This window comes from Gracilinanus agilis, chromosome 6 (assembly GCF_016433145.1).
Source record: "Gracilinanus agilis isolate LMUSP501 chromosome 6, AgileGrace, whole genome shotgun sequence".
NCBI lineage: Eukaryota > Metazoa > Chordata > Mammalia > Didelphimorphia > Didelphidae > Gracilinanus > Gracilinanus agilis.
The window spans coordinates 271,975,791-271,989,216 of NC_058135.1; the positions used below are offsets into that span (position 1 = coordinate 271,975,791).

General features: G+C 52.4%; 1 protein-coding gene across 1 annotated transcript; it reads left to right on the forward strand.

The window, feature by feature from the left end:
* The first annotated feature begins 73 nt into the window (after positions 1 to 73).
* Positions 74 to 13,108, forward strand: NR1H3 (nuclear receptor subfamily 1 group H member 3). The gene is made up of 10 exons (XM_044680256.1): positions 74 to 318; positions 787 to 867; positions 1,680 to 1,898; positions 5,251 to 5,517; positions 6,322 to 6,530; positions 6,618 to 6,797; positions 7,430 to 7,529; positions 10,684 to 10,797; positions 10,915 to 11,009; positions 11,511 to 13,108. Exons 2-10 carry the CDS (start codon positions 825 to 827, stop codon positions 11,655 to 11,657), a joined length of 1,374 nt encoding a protein of 457 aa, XP_044536191.1. The 5' UTR covers positions 74 to 318; positions 787 to 824; the 3' UTR covers positions 11,658 to 13,108.
* The last annotated feature ends 318 nt before the right edge of the window (positions 13,109 to 13,426 follow it).

Here is a 13,426-nt window from a genome sequence, read left to right on the forward strand (position 1 = left end):
GGGGGGATGGGGGATGGGGGCACTGGGGGCGGGGGAGGGTTGGGGAGGAGTCATGGGGGGGGTGAGGCTGCCCCCGGGAGGCCGGAGCCCGGCCGGCGGGCAGAGCCCAGCCTGGCAGCGGCGAGGGGTGTTCCAGGCTGACGCCCTCTGAGCCCCTCCCCGGCCGCAGCCTTTCCCCCACATTCACTTCTCGGGGGGCTCTGGCTCCCTTTCCACTGCCCAGCTCCAGCTCCTGGTCAGAGGGACTGCACCGACCCGCCATCTCAGCAAGGGGGCTCCAGAGACATTGGCCAGCAAGGGCACCGGCCCGAGGATCTGGTGGGTCAAAGGGCCGGAGGAGGGAGACGGGGGACGCTTTCCCGGAGCAGCGCCCTGGGACCCTGAGCCGGGAAGGGGAGCCGATCTGGCGGCTCTGGCGCTTAGTGAGGAGGGTCTCTGTGCTGCTCAGATCCCGGGACGAGTCCTCTCCCATCCTCACTGGGGGGGGGGGGGGCAGGAATGGCTGCTGGGGTGCCAGGAGGTGGCAGCAGCAGGCAAGCCCGCTGGAGCCTGATTCTTGAGGGGTTAAGCGAGTGCCCTGCCCCACTGGCAGGGAGTCCCAGCCCCTGGCTTCATTCAGCCCTGGCAACCCCAGGTGATGGGGCACGGGAGCCTGCGGGTGTGTGTGGGGGGGTACCACACCTAAATGCCCCCTGCATCAGACCTGGGAGCTGGACCCCTTAGAGGGCTGCCCCTCTGGTTGTCCCAGGAGGGCTAGGGCTGAGCCTGACCTTGTGCCTCCCACAGGACAGCTCCTCTGGGGATGTCCAGAACCTGGAGAGGAGATGTCCTCCTGGCTGGGGCCTCCCGGGCCTGATATCCCTCCCGGTAAGCTTGGTTTCTCCCCCTTCAGAGGGCTCCTGGCCCAGCCCTCCAGCCCCCCAATCAGCTCCAGTCCCCTTGTGACCTTGTCTTCAGCAGAGCCCCTGCTTAGAGCTGCAAATTAGCCAGGCCAAATGAAAAATCCAAATCTTTGAAAGAAAGAATAAAGAAGGGGGTGGGGAGCAGCATGGCCAAACCAGCCGACACACCACCCGAAGCTGGAGGTGCAGCGTTCTGCACCCAGAGTCCCTCACTCTGCAGGGGCATTGTCTTCCCTAGGACTCTCCCCCTCCCTCTCATTTCACTGATGGAGATTCTTTTTCTTTTCTTCAACCCGCACCGTTTGTCTTAGTATTAATTCCAAGACAGAAGAGTGGCCAGGGCTAGGCAGTGGGGGTAAAAGTGACTTGCCCAGGGTCACACAGTGAGGAACTATCTGAGGTCAAATTTGAATCCAGAACCTCCCAACTCCTGGCTTAGCTCTATCCACTGAGCCACCTAGCTGTTCCCTTCCAAATACCAATGAAATCAATTTCTCCCACGCTGGGCTGCTGTTTCTAGAAAGAGCTTATCTTTGAGGAATCAGAGGTGATCTCTGAGACAGATTTGTGCCAAGCCCTTCATGGGCAAAGGGGAATATGCCCACCGAACAGATTAGGAAACTGAGGGACCAGAACCAGAACGGAGCCACTTTCCTCAGGTCCTACATAAATCCCGGTTTCTCCACTCCCCATACTGATGCTCTGCTGCCCTCTAAGGGTGGAAACAAGATGGTCACTTCCCAGGTCACTGGGGCTGCTGTCTCTTTGTATCCTCAGATTCCATAGCCGAGCTGTGGAAGGCGGAAGCCCAGGATGCCAAGCACCTGTGGGAGACTCAAGATGTGGTGGACAGCCTGGGAAAGGCTGGGAGCAACTGCATCCTCGGGGAGGAAGCCAGGCCTTCCCATCCCACTGGGGGAGGCTCAGAGGTGGGGCAGGAGGCAGGACCAGCATCTGTCCTGTTCTCTTGCTCAGAGGTTCATCTGGAGTCCACGGGTGAGTGGTCCTCGAGCTCATGCTGATGCCCACCAGAGGACATCAGGGAAAGGGGGTTTGGGTGCGGGTGGGATGGGCAAATCCAAGTGTCTCACCCACTAGTACTGGAGAACAGTGAGCTTAATCTGGAGTTGAAGGATTTGGGTTCAGATCCTAGACCTGGCTACTTGCTAAGCCAAGTGACCTTGGACCAGTCATTTCCTCTCTGGGCTCTACTGGGAAAATGAGGGCATTCTCCAGCTTTCCGTTCTATGATGAGATGCTTTTGATCAATAAGCATCTCTGATTTATTCCCTTTGCTAAGCACTGGGGATGCTACAAGTGCCTAAATGAGATAGTCCCACCCTCAAAGAGCTCATGCTCTCCTAGGGTGTCACAGCTAAATGCATACAGAATATGGAGCAAATTGCTCAAGAAAGGCCTCTTTAAAGGAGGTGGCATTGACTCGAGCCTGCAAAATGGGAGCAGAGAACATTCTAGGAATGGGGAGCAGCTGGTCCAAGGCACAGTGTTGGGAGAGGGAAGATTGATTGGGGGAAGGTTTCTTTGGCTGGAAGGGAGAGTGAGTGGGTGAATACTGGCAGCCCAGCTGTAGCTGGGAAGGGTTTTTTTTCCAATGCCAAGCCAAGGTATTTGTATTTTATCTCTTACGTCCCCCCCCCAAACAAAGGACCAATGGCTGCATTTATCTCTGGACAAAACCAAAATCCATTTCTGCCTGCCCTCAAGGAGCACGTATTCTACTGGAGAGTTTTTTGGGTTTATTCTAGAGGCATTTAGGGGATTCTTGAGCAGGAAAGGGACACAGTGAAGACCTGCAAATGACGGATCTCCATTTAGTAGCTGCTGTTGGATGGACTGGAGAGAGGAAGGACGAAGGGCTCAGAGACCAATTGGGAGGCTTTTATGGTAGACCAAGCTAGAGGGGATGAGGATTTTGATGGGAGTAGAGAAAAAAACAAGCAAACAATGGATGTGAGGTAGGGGGGCAGTTGGGTGGCTCGGTGTATTAAGAGCCAGGCCTAGAAATAGGGAGATCTTGGGTTCAGATCTGGCCTCAGACACTTCCTTGATGGGTGACCTTGGGCAAGTCACTTAACCCTAAGTGCCTACCCCTTACTACTTTTTTCTTTCTTTTTTTAAAATTATATATATATATATATATATATATTTATTTATTTAATCCTTACCTTCCATCTTGGAGTCAATACTATGTATTGGCTCCAAGGCAGAAGAATGGTAAGGGTAGGCAATGGGGGTCAAGTGACTTGCCCAGGGTCACACAACTGGGAAGTGTCTGAGGCTAGATTTGACCTTACTACTTTTCTGCCTTGGAACCAGTACACAGTATGAATTCTAAGCTGGAAGGTCAGGGTTTAAAAATAAAAAGGTATAATTGACAGATACTTCTTTCTAGAAAGGGTAGAATTTATTTGATGGATCAGTATTGAGTCTAAAATAGAAGGTAAGGATGTGAAACTGTGATAGACTTGGCTACTCTCAGCAATTCAATGATCCAGGACTCATTCTGAGGGACTTGTGACAAAGAATGCCATCCGCCTCCAGAGAAAGAACTGCTGGGATCACAATGCAGATGAAATCGTGCGATTTTGCACTTGTTTATTTTGGTTTTATAAGATTATTCGCTTGCAGAAATGAACAATATGGAAATACGTTTTGCATGATAATACATGTATAACCCAGAAAAAAACCATATAGGTGCTAAAAAAAATGGATGAGAGAGATATGAGAGAAGAGCAAGCCTGGGCGATGGGTGGAAGAGAAGAGGGGAGAAGGACTCCTAGGTTGTGATCCTGGGGGATGGGAAGACTGGTGGTAGGGCCCTCAACGGAAGAGGAGAGTCAGGAGAACAGATGGGGTGGAGGCAAAAGAGCCCGAGTTGTGTTTTGGACATGGTGAGGTGCTTTCAACGGTTAGAAAGAGGACCACAACCAGGATCACACCGACACAGGGAGGAGAGAGTGCTCAGAAGGTGGGGGTAGTCCCCGGGGTTGTTGAACACTGCAGAAAGGTCAAGGAGGACTGAGAAAAGGTCACTGGACTCAGCCATTGAGAGATCACTGGTGGCCTTGGAGAGAGCTGTTTGGGTTCAGTGGTGAGAACAGAAACCAGAGTGCATATTGGGAAGAAATGAGTGGAATATACTTCCTTCCTGGTAAAGAGGTGGGGAGCTATGGGTGTGGAATGTTGCCCATGTTCTCGGATTTGCTCACTTTGTGGGTTTATTTTCCCTTCACCGTTTTTCTTTGCTCATTTTTGGATATTAGCAAATAAATAAGGTTAAAAAAAAAAAGGGCAAGAGATAGCTTGGTCATGGGCAAGCCTTTCCAGCTGGAATGCCAGCTCTCTGAGTACAGGGAGTTTCGTTTTTGTCTTTGTACCCCTGGTGAGTGGAGGCAGTAGAGCCTGTGGGATGCTGGGCAAGTCCCTCTTCTTTCAGTGCCCCCAGGCCACTTTATAAGACTATTAAGTTACAGAAAATTGCCTGTTGGTAGAGAAAGTATCACACCTTGGATTCCTGGTGCCAGTGATATCACAAGCCCAGTCCTGAGCTGCCACTACCATCATCTTCTTCTTCCTCCTTCTTTCTTCTTCTTTCTTTTCTTCTTTCTTTCCTTTCTTCTTTCTTTCCTTTCTCCTTCTTTCTTTTCTTTCTTCCTTCTTCTTTCTTTCCTTTCTCCTTCTTTCTTTCCTTTCTTCCTTTTCTTCCTTTCTTTCCTTTCTCCTTCTTTCTTTTCTTTCTTCCTTTTCTTCTCTTCTTCTTCTTCTTCTTCTTCTTCTTCTTCTTCTTCTTCTTCTTCCTTCTCCTCCTCTTCCTTCTTTTTCTTCCTTCTCCTCTTCCTCCTCTTCCTTTTTTTCCTTCTGCCTCCTCCTCCTCCTTCTCCTCCTCTTCCTCCTCCTTCTTCTCCCTTTTTCTTTTTTAACCTTTATCTGTCCTAAAATCAATACTAAGGATCAGTTCCAATGCATAGGAGGGGTAAGGGCTAGGCAACTGGGGCTAAGTGACTTGCCTAAGGTCACAGAGCCAGGAAGTGTCCAGGACCACATTTGAACCCAGGACTTCTCATCTCCAGGCCACCTGGCTGCCCCAATCCCTAGTCTTCTTCCTCAGCACATCCCTGGCACAGAGACGGTGCTTAATAACTAACTGACTCAACCTCCTTGTGCCTCAGGCATCTCTCCAAGCCTAGAATGCACCCATCAGTCAAATTCAGGCTCTGATTTGCTGGTTGGAGTTCTCCCCAGTGAGAGTGTCCCACCTAGAAGAAACCCCAATTCTAGACGCCCCCCAAATGCATGCACATTAAACAAACCTTCTGCCTTCCCACAGATCGGCGGCCGCTGAAGAGGAAAAAGGGGCCGGCGCCCAAGATGCTGGGGAACGAGGTGTGCAGTGTGTGCGGAGACAAGGCTTCTGGCTTCCACTACAACGTCCTGAGCTGCGAGGGGTGCAAAGGCTTCTTCCGCCGCAGCGTGATCAAGGGCGCCCACTACACCTGCCACAGCGGCGGCCACTGCCCCATGGACACCTACATGCGCCGCAAGTGCCAGGAATGCCGCCTGCGCAAGTGCCGCCAGGCGGGCATGCGGGAGCAGTGTAAGGGCTGCCTCCTGCCGGGTGCCCAGGGACCCCGGGACGGAGGGAGCAGGGCTGGGGCCGGGGGGCCTTGTGGGGGTCAGTGCTGGGCCTTCCTGATGCACCCCCCCGCCCGATGCTCACACACACACACACACACACACACACACACACACACACACACACGCACACACCTATATTTATGCCCTGACCTTCTTAGAATTAATATTATGTTTTGGTTCCAAGGCAGAAGAGCAGGAAGGGCCAGGCAATGAGGGTTAAGTGACTTGCCCAGGGTCACACAGCTAGGAAGGACCTGAGGCCACATTTGAACCCAGGACCTTCCGTCTCTGGGCCTCTCTATCCACTGAGCCATAACAAACACAACGTAACAATATAATACAACGCAACACAAGACAATATAATGTAGCATAACATACAATATAACATTTTTGCTGGATTATCCCCAGGGCCTGGCCTAGAATGAGCATTTCACAAAGGCTTCTCAGGGGCAGCTGGGCGGCTCAGTGGTTTGACAGCCAAGCCCAGAGACTGGGAAGGTCCTGGGTTCAAATGTGGCCTCAGATCCTTCCTAGCAGTGTGACCCTGGGCCAGTCACTTGACCCCCATTGCCCGGTCCTTACCACTCTTCTGCCTTGGAATTGATTTGGACAGGATTGGGCATCACATCATGGAAAACAAGGGCCCCGTGGGCGCTCCACAGTGGGTGTCGAGGCCCCTGGGCTGGGGCATTTGGGTGCTGGGTGCTCCCCGGCCTCGTCTGCTCCCTGAGCCTCGTTTCCCACCGCCAGCCTGTGCCTGCAGGTGTCCTGTCCGAGGAACAGATCCGCCTGAAGAAACTGAAGCGGCAGGAGGAAGAGCAGGGCCAGGCCTCGGGGCCGCCCCAGCGGGCCCCCTCACCGCCCCTGGCCCTGCCTCAGCTCAGCCCCGAGCAGCGGGGCATGATCGAGAAGCTGGTGGCGGCCCAGCAGCAGTGCAACCAGCGCTCCTTCTCGGACCGCCTGCGGGTCACGGTAGGCCGGGGTGCGGAGGGAGGGGGCCGCCTGGGGGATGGAGGCCTCCCGCCCCGCCCCCCCTCACCCGGGCTCCTCTCCACCCAGCCCTGGCCTCTGGCCCCGGACCCACAGAGCCGCGAGGCCAGGCAGCAGCGCTTCGCCCACTTCACGGAGCTGGCCATCGTGTCCGTACAGGAGATCGTGGACTTTGCTAAACAGCTGCCCGGCTTCCTGCAGCTCAGCAGGGAGGACCAGATCGCCCTGCTGAAGACCTCCACCATTGAGGTGGCTCCACCTATCGGGGATGGGGGGGTCTCTGGGGTCTTACTGGCACCTCCTGTGTGCCGGGAGGGCAGCTGGGTGGCTGGGTCAGAAAGACTCCCCTGCCTGATTTTAAATCCAGCCTTAGACACTTATTGGCTGTGGGACCCTGGGCAAGTCTCTTGACCCTGCTTGCCTCAGTTTCCTCATCTGTAATATGAGCTGGAGAAAGAAATGGGGAACCTCTCTGGTATCTCTGCCAAGAAGACCCCAAATGGGGTCAGGAAGAGTCATAAACTTCTTAGCTGTGTGACCTTGGGCAAGTCACTTCACCCTGCTTGCCTTGGTTTCCTCATCTATAAAATGAGCTGGAGAAGGAAATGGGGAACCTCTCTGGTATCTTTGTTGGGGAAAAATCCCAAAAGGGGTCACGAAGAGCTGGGCCCACTGCACAAGGCATTGTACAAGGATGCCCAGAAATGGTCCCTGGCCTCCAAGAGCTCCCGTTTGAATGGGGGAGACACGTAACTCTGTCCTGTGGGATGGATCCAGCGGGGAGAGGGCACCTCTAAGGGAAGGGATTGGCGGGGGGCCGGGGCTCCCACAGCAGTGGGGATCTGAGCCCGGAAGGCAGCTGACCTGTCTGAGCCCTACAGGTGATGCTCCTGGAGACGTCCCGGAGGTACAATCCTGGCAATGAGAGTATCACCTTCCTGAAGGACTTCAGCTATAACCGGGAGGATTTTGCCAAAGCAGGTAAGGACTGCCGGGCCAGGCAAAGCTGGGGGACCTGGAAGACCCTCATCTGCTGTGGGGGATCCAGAATGAAGTCCTGTCTCTGGATGCTATTCCTCACCTGTAAAATGAAGAGGTTTGACAAGTCAGGGACTCCTCTGGGCCCCCCAGCTCTGCGTCTTGGGCCCTATAACAAGGGATAGGGTGGAGAGGAAGGATGGAGAGGAAAGATGGAGAGGAAAGATGGAGAGGAAGGATGGAGAGGAAGGATGGAGAGAAAGGATGGAGAGGAAGGATGGAGAGGAAGGATGGAGAGAAAGGATGGAGAGGAAGGATGGAGAGGAAGGATGGAGAGGAAGGATGGAGAGGAAGGAAGGATGGAGAGGGTTCTCGTCTCCCCTAGACCTCTGCTACTATTCAGTCCCATTCGGTCTAACCAATGCTATTAACAATAACAAATTAATAATAATGATAATGATATGAATATCAGCAAATGTTATTCACGTCCTCAACAAATGTGGGAAACAAAAGCAGTTCAGCAAATTTGCCAACATATCGGCCATTTCTAACCGTGTATGTAATGCTCCCCACCCTCTGGCCCCCGCCTCTGCCAGGGAGGAGGGGAGCCCATTCTAGCCTTAAAAAAGAAACGAAGGCAACTTTCTCTGGCTTATTTTTCCCACGTCATTCTCAACACCCCACCCCTCCCCCGTCTCAGGGTCAGGGAACTCACTGTCTCAGAGGATGAGGACCATTTTAGGGTGGAGAGTGGGAGCTTCTCCCAGCCTGGAAGATTTTCTCCAAGAATTAGCTCATATTGACAGGCTCCAATAAGGCTGAAACAGATGATCCGTGGGAAAGAGATTGCTCTAATATTCCATTAGAATGGAATTCGAATTCTGTTCTGTCCTTCTAATATTCCATTCTCGTCATCCCCATCATTATTATTTTTTTGGGGGTGATTTCATCAGTGTGGGAGACTCTCTTCACTTAGGTCAATTGGCATCCCCTCGGTAGTTTGGAGAGCTTCCCGGAGCCTTGAGAAGTGAAGTGACTTATCTAGGGTCTCTAGGTAACAGAAGGACTTGAAACCAGATCTTGAAACAGACTCCAAGGCCAGCCTTCTTTTCATGACACTGTGCTGCCTCTTGCTCTGTTCTCACCAAATACATAACATCTAATGTTTTTAGGATTTACAGAGGCCTAAGAGGCAGAGAGAACAGATATTACTGTCCCCATTTTATAGGTGAAGAAATTAAGGCTCAACACAGTGTAGTAACTTGCCCAGGGTAACCCAGCCAGTGAGTGGTAATATTTGAATTCAGGTCTTTTTTTTAATTAGAATTTTTTTTAAAGATTAATTAATTAATTGAGAATATTTTCCCATGGTTTCATGATTCATGTTCTTTCCCCCCCTCCCATAGCCAATGAGCAATTCAACTGGGTTTTACATGTATTATTAATCAAGATAAGTGATTTCAAGCCCAACATGCTGTCCACTAAGCCACACAGGTGGTAAGTGGAAGGACTAGGGTTCAAACCCAAGTCTCACGTGACACCAAATCTAATCTTTGTTCCACTTTGAAGAGGTTATAATATACTTGTTATAAAAAGTGTGACCCTGAACAAGTCATTTAACCCTGTTTGCTTAGCCTTTGCCCGTCTGCCTTAGAGCTGTTACCAAGATGAAGAGTAGAGGTTAAAAAAAAGGGGGAGCCCTGGGAGGGCCGATTCAAGAGAGATTCACAAACTGTGTGAAATCTTGGGACTTTGTAGGATCCTAGAATTAGAGATGAAAGATACCTACGATCCCATCTGACTTTCATCTGCCTCAGTCTGAGTGTCTGCAAAATGGGACGGATGCTTTTAACCTTTTCCCAAGGCTAGTGCCACTGGACGGTGGTTTGGAGGCACTGTCTGTCCCTTGCCCACAGCTGCCACTCAGTGGGTTTCTCTAGCTCCCCAGGCACAGCTGATAAAAATCAGGGTGAAATCAGGAAATGACGACTCTGCCAGCCTGGAATGGCCCACAGAAAAGCAGCTGGTTTCTGTGACAAATCTGATCAAGTGTGGCTGACCAGTAGGACAGGGGTGGGACGTTCAGACTGTTTAGATGAAGGAATGACGCTTCTGGGAGGTGACAGGGATGCCGAAAGCCCAGCAGACTCATTGGTCTCTCCGATGAACGACAATGTCCCTGAGAGCACTGGTTCTCTGGAGTCAGGGAGGCCTGGATGATGGTCCTTCCTTTGGCCTTGTCAAATGATAGGTGGAGGTCCTTTCTGACTTTAGATCTGTGATCCTACGAGTCCAAAATTTAGAGCCAATCAGCAACGATGTAGGAAGTGCCTACTGTGGGCCAGGAGCTGGGGCTAGACAGACAAAAGGGACTGGTGTCTTTGCCCTTGAGGGGCTAACAGGGGAGATGATTGGTACATATGGAAGTCTATATGGAAAATAAACAAGTTATAGATGAGGTAACTTGGTGAGGAGGCACCAGCCTTTGGGAATCAGGAAAACTGTCCTGGAGGAGGGAAGTCTTAAACTTAGCTTTAGACCATTGTCATTGGTAAGGAGGCCGTGCAATGAAAGGGACATGGGATTTGGAGAGGACCTGTATTCAAATCTTAGCTTTTCCCAGCACGTTGAGTCAAGAAGATCCAGATTCGGGGGTACCTGGGTGGCTCAGTGGAGTGAGAGCCAGGCCTAGAATTAGGAGGTTTTAGATTCAAATATGGCCTCAGACACTTCCTAGCTGTGTGACCCTGGGCAAGTCACTTAACCCCAGTTGCCTAGCCCTTACCACTGTTTTGCCTTAGAACTAGAACCAATACATTCTGAGGCAGAAAGTAAGGGTTTAAAAAAAAAAGATCCAGATTAAAATTTTGCCTTACTTACTAGCTGTGTGTGATGTAACCCGTGTGCCTCAGTTTCCTTAAATCTAAAATTAATTGGACCACATGGCCTCTAAGGTCTTATCCAGCTCTAAATCTGGGATCCCCCTCCTTGGGCCTCATCATTCTCAACTGTATTAGCAGGAGGAGGTTAGATGAGAGGATCTTGGAAGCCCTTTCCAGCCCCAGTCGAGGGTCGGAGCACAGGAGTCCTGGGGATGTTTTGGAAGGTCCTTCTGCTGGGTCTGCTCTAACCCCCATCTTCCGGCCTCATTTGCCAGGGTTGCAGGTGGAATTCATCAACCCGATCTTTGAATTCTCTCGAGCCATGAATGAGCTACAGCTCAATGATGCTGAGTTTGCCCTGCTCATCGCCATCAGCATCTTTTCTGCAGGTGTGTGCCACGGCCGAGGGGGGAGGAGGGTTGTCCCCCATCTTCTGCATGCAACTTGGGGTCTGGGAACTAAGCCCTTCCTCGGACCTCTTCCTTCACTCGGCTGCTGCCCTACAGACAGGCCCAATGTACAGGACCAGCTTCAGGTGGAGAGGCTGCAGCACACATACGTGGAGGCCCTGCATGCCTACGTCTCCATCCACCATCCAAATGTGAGTGTTTTTCATGGTGACCCTTCCTTCCTGTCTTCCTCAGTTCATGGCATAGAAAGCCAGCAACATATAATGGAAAGAAGATGGGGCTTAGAATTAGGAAGACCTGAGTTCAAGGCTTACCTCTGACATTCACTTAATTGTCTGACCCTGGGCAAGTCACTTAACTGCTCTGAGACTTGGTTTCCCCATCTGTAAAATGGGGATAATAGTAGCAGGTACCTCACAGGGTTGTTGTGAGAATCACCAATCAGGAGACAAGGTGAGGAGAAGGAAATGATAGCTGTCAAACACTCTGCAAACTTGAAGGTACTTCAGAACATTAGTTATTAACAATGATGTGGTGGTTATGTCCTCAGTCCTTCTCTTTTTCCTTTTAAACAGCTCTCTCTAGCCTGATAATTCCCAGCTGTTTCCTATCTCTCCTACAATTTCCTCTTACCCTACAGTACCATAAATGTGGTAAGAAATTGAGGCCTCGGTTTTTCCATCCTCTTTTAGGACCCCCTGATGTTCCCACGGATGCTGATGAAGCTGGTGAGCCTCCGGACCCTGAGCAGCGTCCACTCGGAGCAAGTGTTTGCCCTCCGCTTGCAGGACAAAAAGCTGCCTCCCCTGCTCTCAGAGATTTGGGATGTGCATGAATGATCCTCTTCCCGGCCTCCTGTTGGCTGGGGCACAGGATGAGCCTTGGCCTCCATCTGGGCTGCTGCTTCGGGTGGTGGTCTAGCTCGTGGGTGTGGGGGAAGGTCCCAGAATGAGGACGGATGGACATCTCTTTGGGTTGGCGTAATGGTAGAGATCCAAAATGGGGCATTAAAAGAGAGTCGATGGGTTGGCGTTCTCTGACTGTTAGAGGACGGGGGTCTCACCAAGTGTTTCCACCCCAGAGGGACACAGTCTTTCCAGATACAAATGAGCAGCCTGGGATGCCTGCTTTGCACAGGGCTTTCCAGGGCCCACTCCCACTGCTTCCTGCCTTCCTTGCACTGGTTCCATAAGACAGTCTGTGTATCCTTCTGTGCCTTGCTGATAAAATGCCCCTGGCATGATCTGCATCATCTCACATCCCTGACTGACGGGGCATCCTTTCACCAGAATGACTCACACCAATGGCAAACAGAGACTAAAGGGTCCCAGTTTCTGAAGGAGTGGGGAGACCTGTGGAAGAGGGTCAAACCAAAAAAAACCTCTGTGTAGGGCAGCTGGAAATGCTGTTTGTGTGTGCTCTGGTGGCTTCTTCTCCCCTTCCATCCTAGATGATGTCTATGACCTTTTTGGAGCCCAGCATCCATCCTGGGTTCTATCTGTACGGGCAGGCAGACACCAGGGGACCCTGGCCTTGCCCTTTTTGTTGGGATTATCTGGATCATATCCGGAATGACCAGGTTCAATGGCCAGATAGGTGGCCTTTCGGGGGATCAAGGCTCTCCCTCAATGGGGGGAGGGAGGTCTGTGCCCTTTTTCTATCAAGAATGGCCATAGGATTAAAAAAAAGTCATTGGGTCAGAACTTTGGGGCTAGAAGAGATCTTTAGAAGTCAGCGGGCCAGGAGGCAGTGGTGACCGACTCAAGGTGCCATAGCAGCGGAGCTGGGATTCGAACTCTTTGGCTCAGGAGTCCTTTACATTCTTGCTCCCTAGCCAGGAGTCACCACCACCAGCCTATCCCGCCAGGGGGTCTCCTTTTGCCTAAGCCGGACTTCGCGTCCCGGCATGCACCGCGGGCCTCTGCCCATGACGCCACGAGCATTTCGCTCCCTGCCCCTCCCTACCTTGGTGTGTGCATCCTGCTTATGAAGTGCCAGCTTGCGGCGGTCCTTCCCTGCATCCCTCCTCTTCTTCCCTCTCCCCCCCCGCTGCGGCAAGAGTGGTATGTTCCACACTCTCCCTTCGGGAGCCGCAGCACCTGGGCATCTCCCAAACCGTGACGGGAGCGGGGGGAGAAGGTTGGGAAAGAGGTGGGGACGGTAGTACGGGATACCGACTAGCGCAGTCACTCGTTTGTTCTGAGAAGCAGCTTCCAAGTATATCAAATCTTCTCCCTCAAAATGGACGATTGCCAACATTTATAATTAAAAGCGATTTGCACAGTAAAAAGCCACGCCGACGAGTCCTACCCTCCGCAGCCGGCCCAATGGTGTGTACCCCAGGGAGGTGAGCCAATAGCGGCCGCCTACCTCCGCTTCGGTGTTAGTGGTACGGCCTGCCCCGCCCGGCCCCTCCTGCCCTCCCGCAATGGTACGCCCCTCCTCCCCCTCAGTACAGATGCGGAACTGGCGCGAGGCGCGGAGGGCACGGAGTCTGCGCTGCAGGCCTCCGCGCGCCCCCGGCCCAGACTCGGCCCCGCGCGCCCCCGGCCCCGCCCCGCGCCGCCCCGCCCCGCCCCCCGGTCCAGGTGAGGAGAGGAGCGACCGC

Coding starts and splice junctions, on each gene's coding strand:
- NR1H3 (XM_044680256.1), top strand. CDS start 825: ATGTCCTCCTGGCTGGGGCCTCCCGGGCCTGATATCCCTCCCG. Junction 1,899..5,250: donor GGTTCATCTGGAGTCCACGG/GTGAGTGGTCCT, acceptor GCCTTCCCACAG/ATCGGCGGCCGCTGAAGAGG. Junction 7,530..10,683: donor GGAGGATTTTGCCAAAGCAG/GTAAGGACTGCC, acceptor CTCATTTGCCAG/GGTTGCAGGTGGAATTCATC.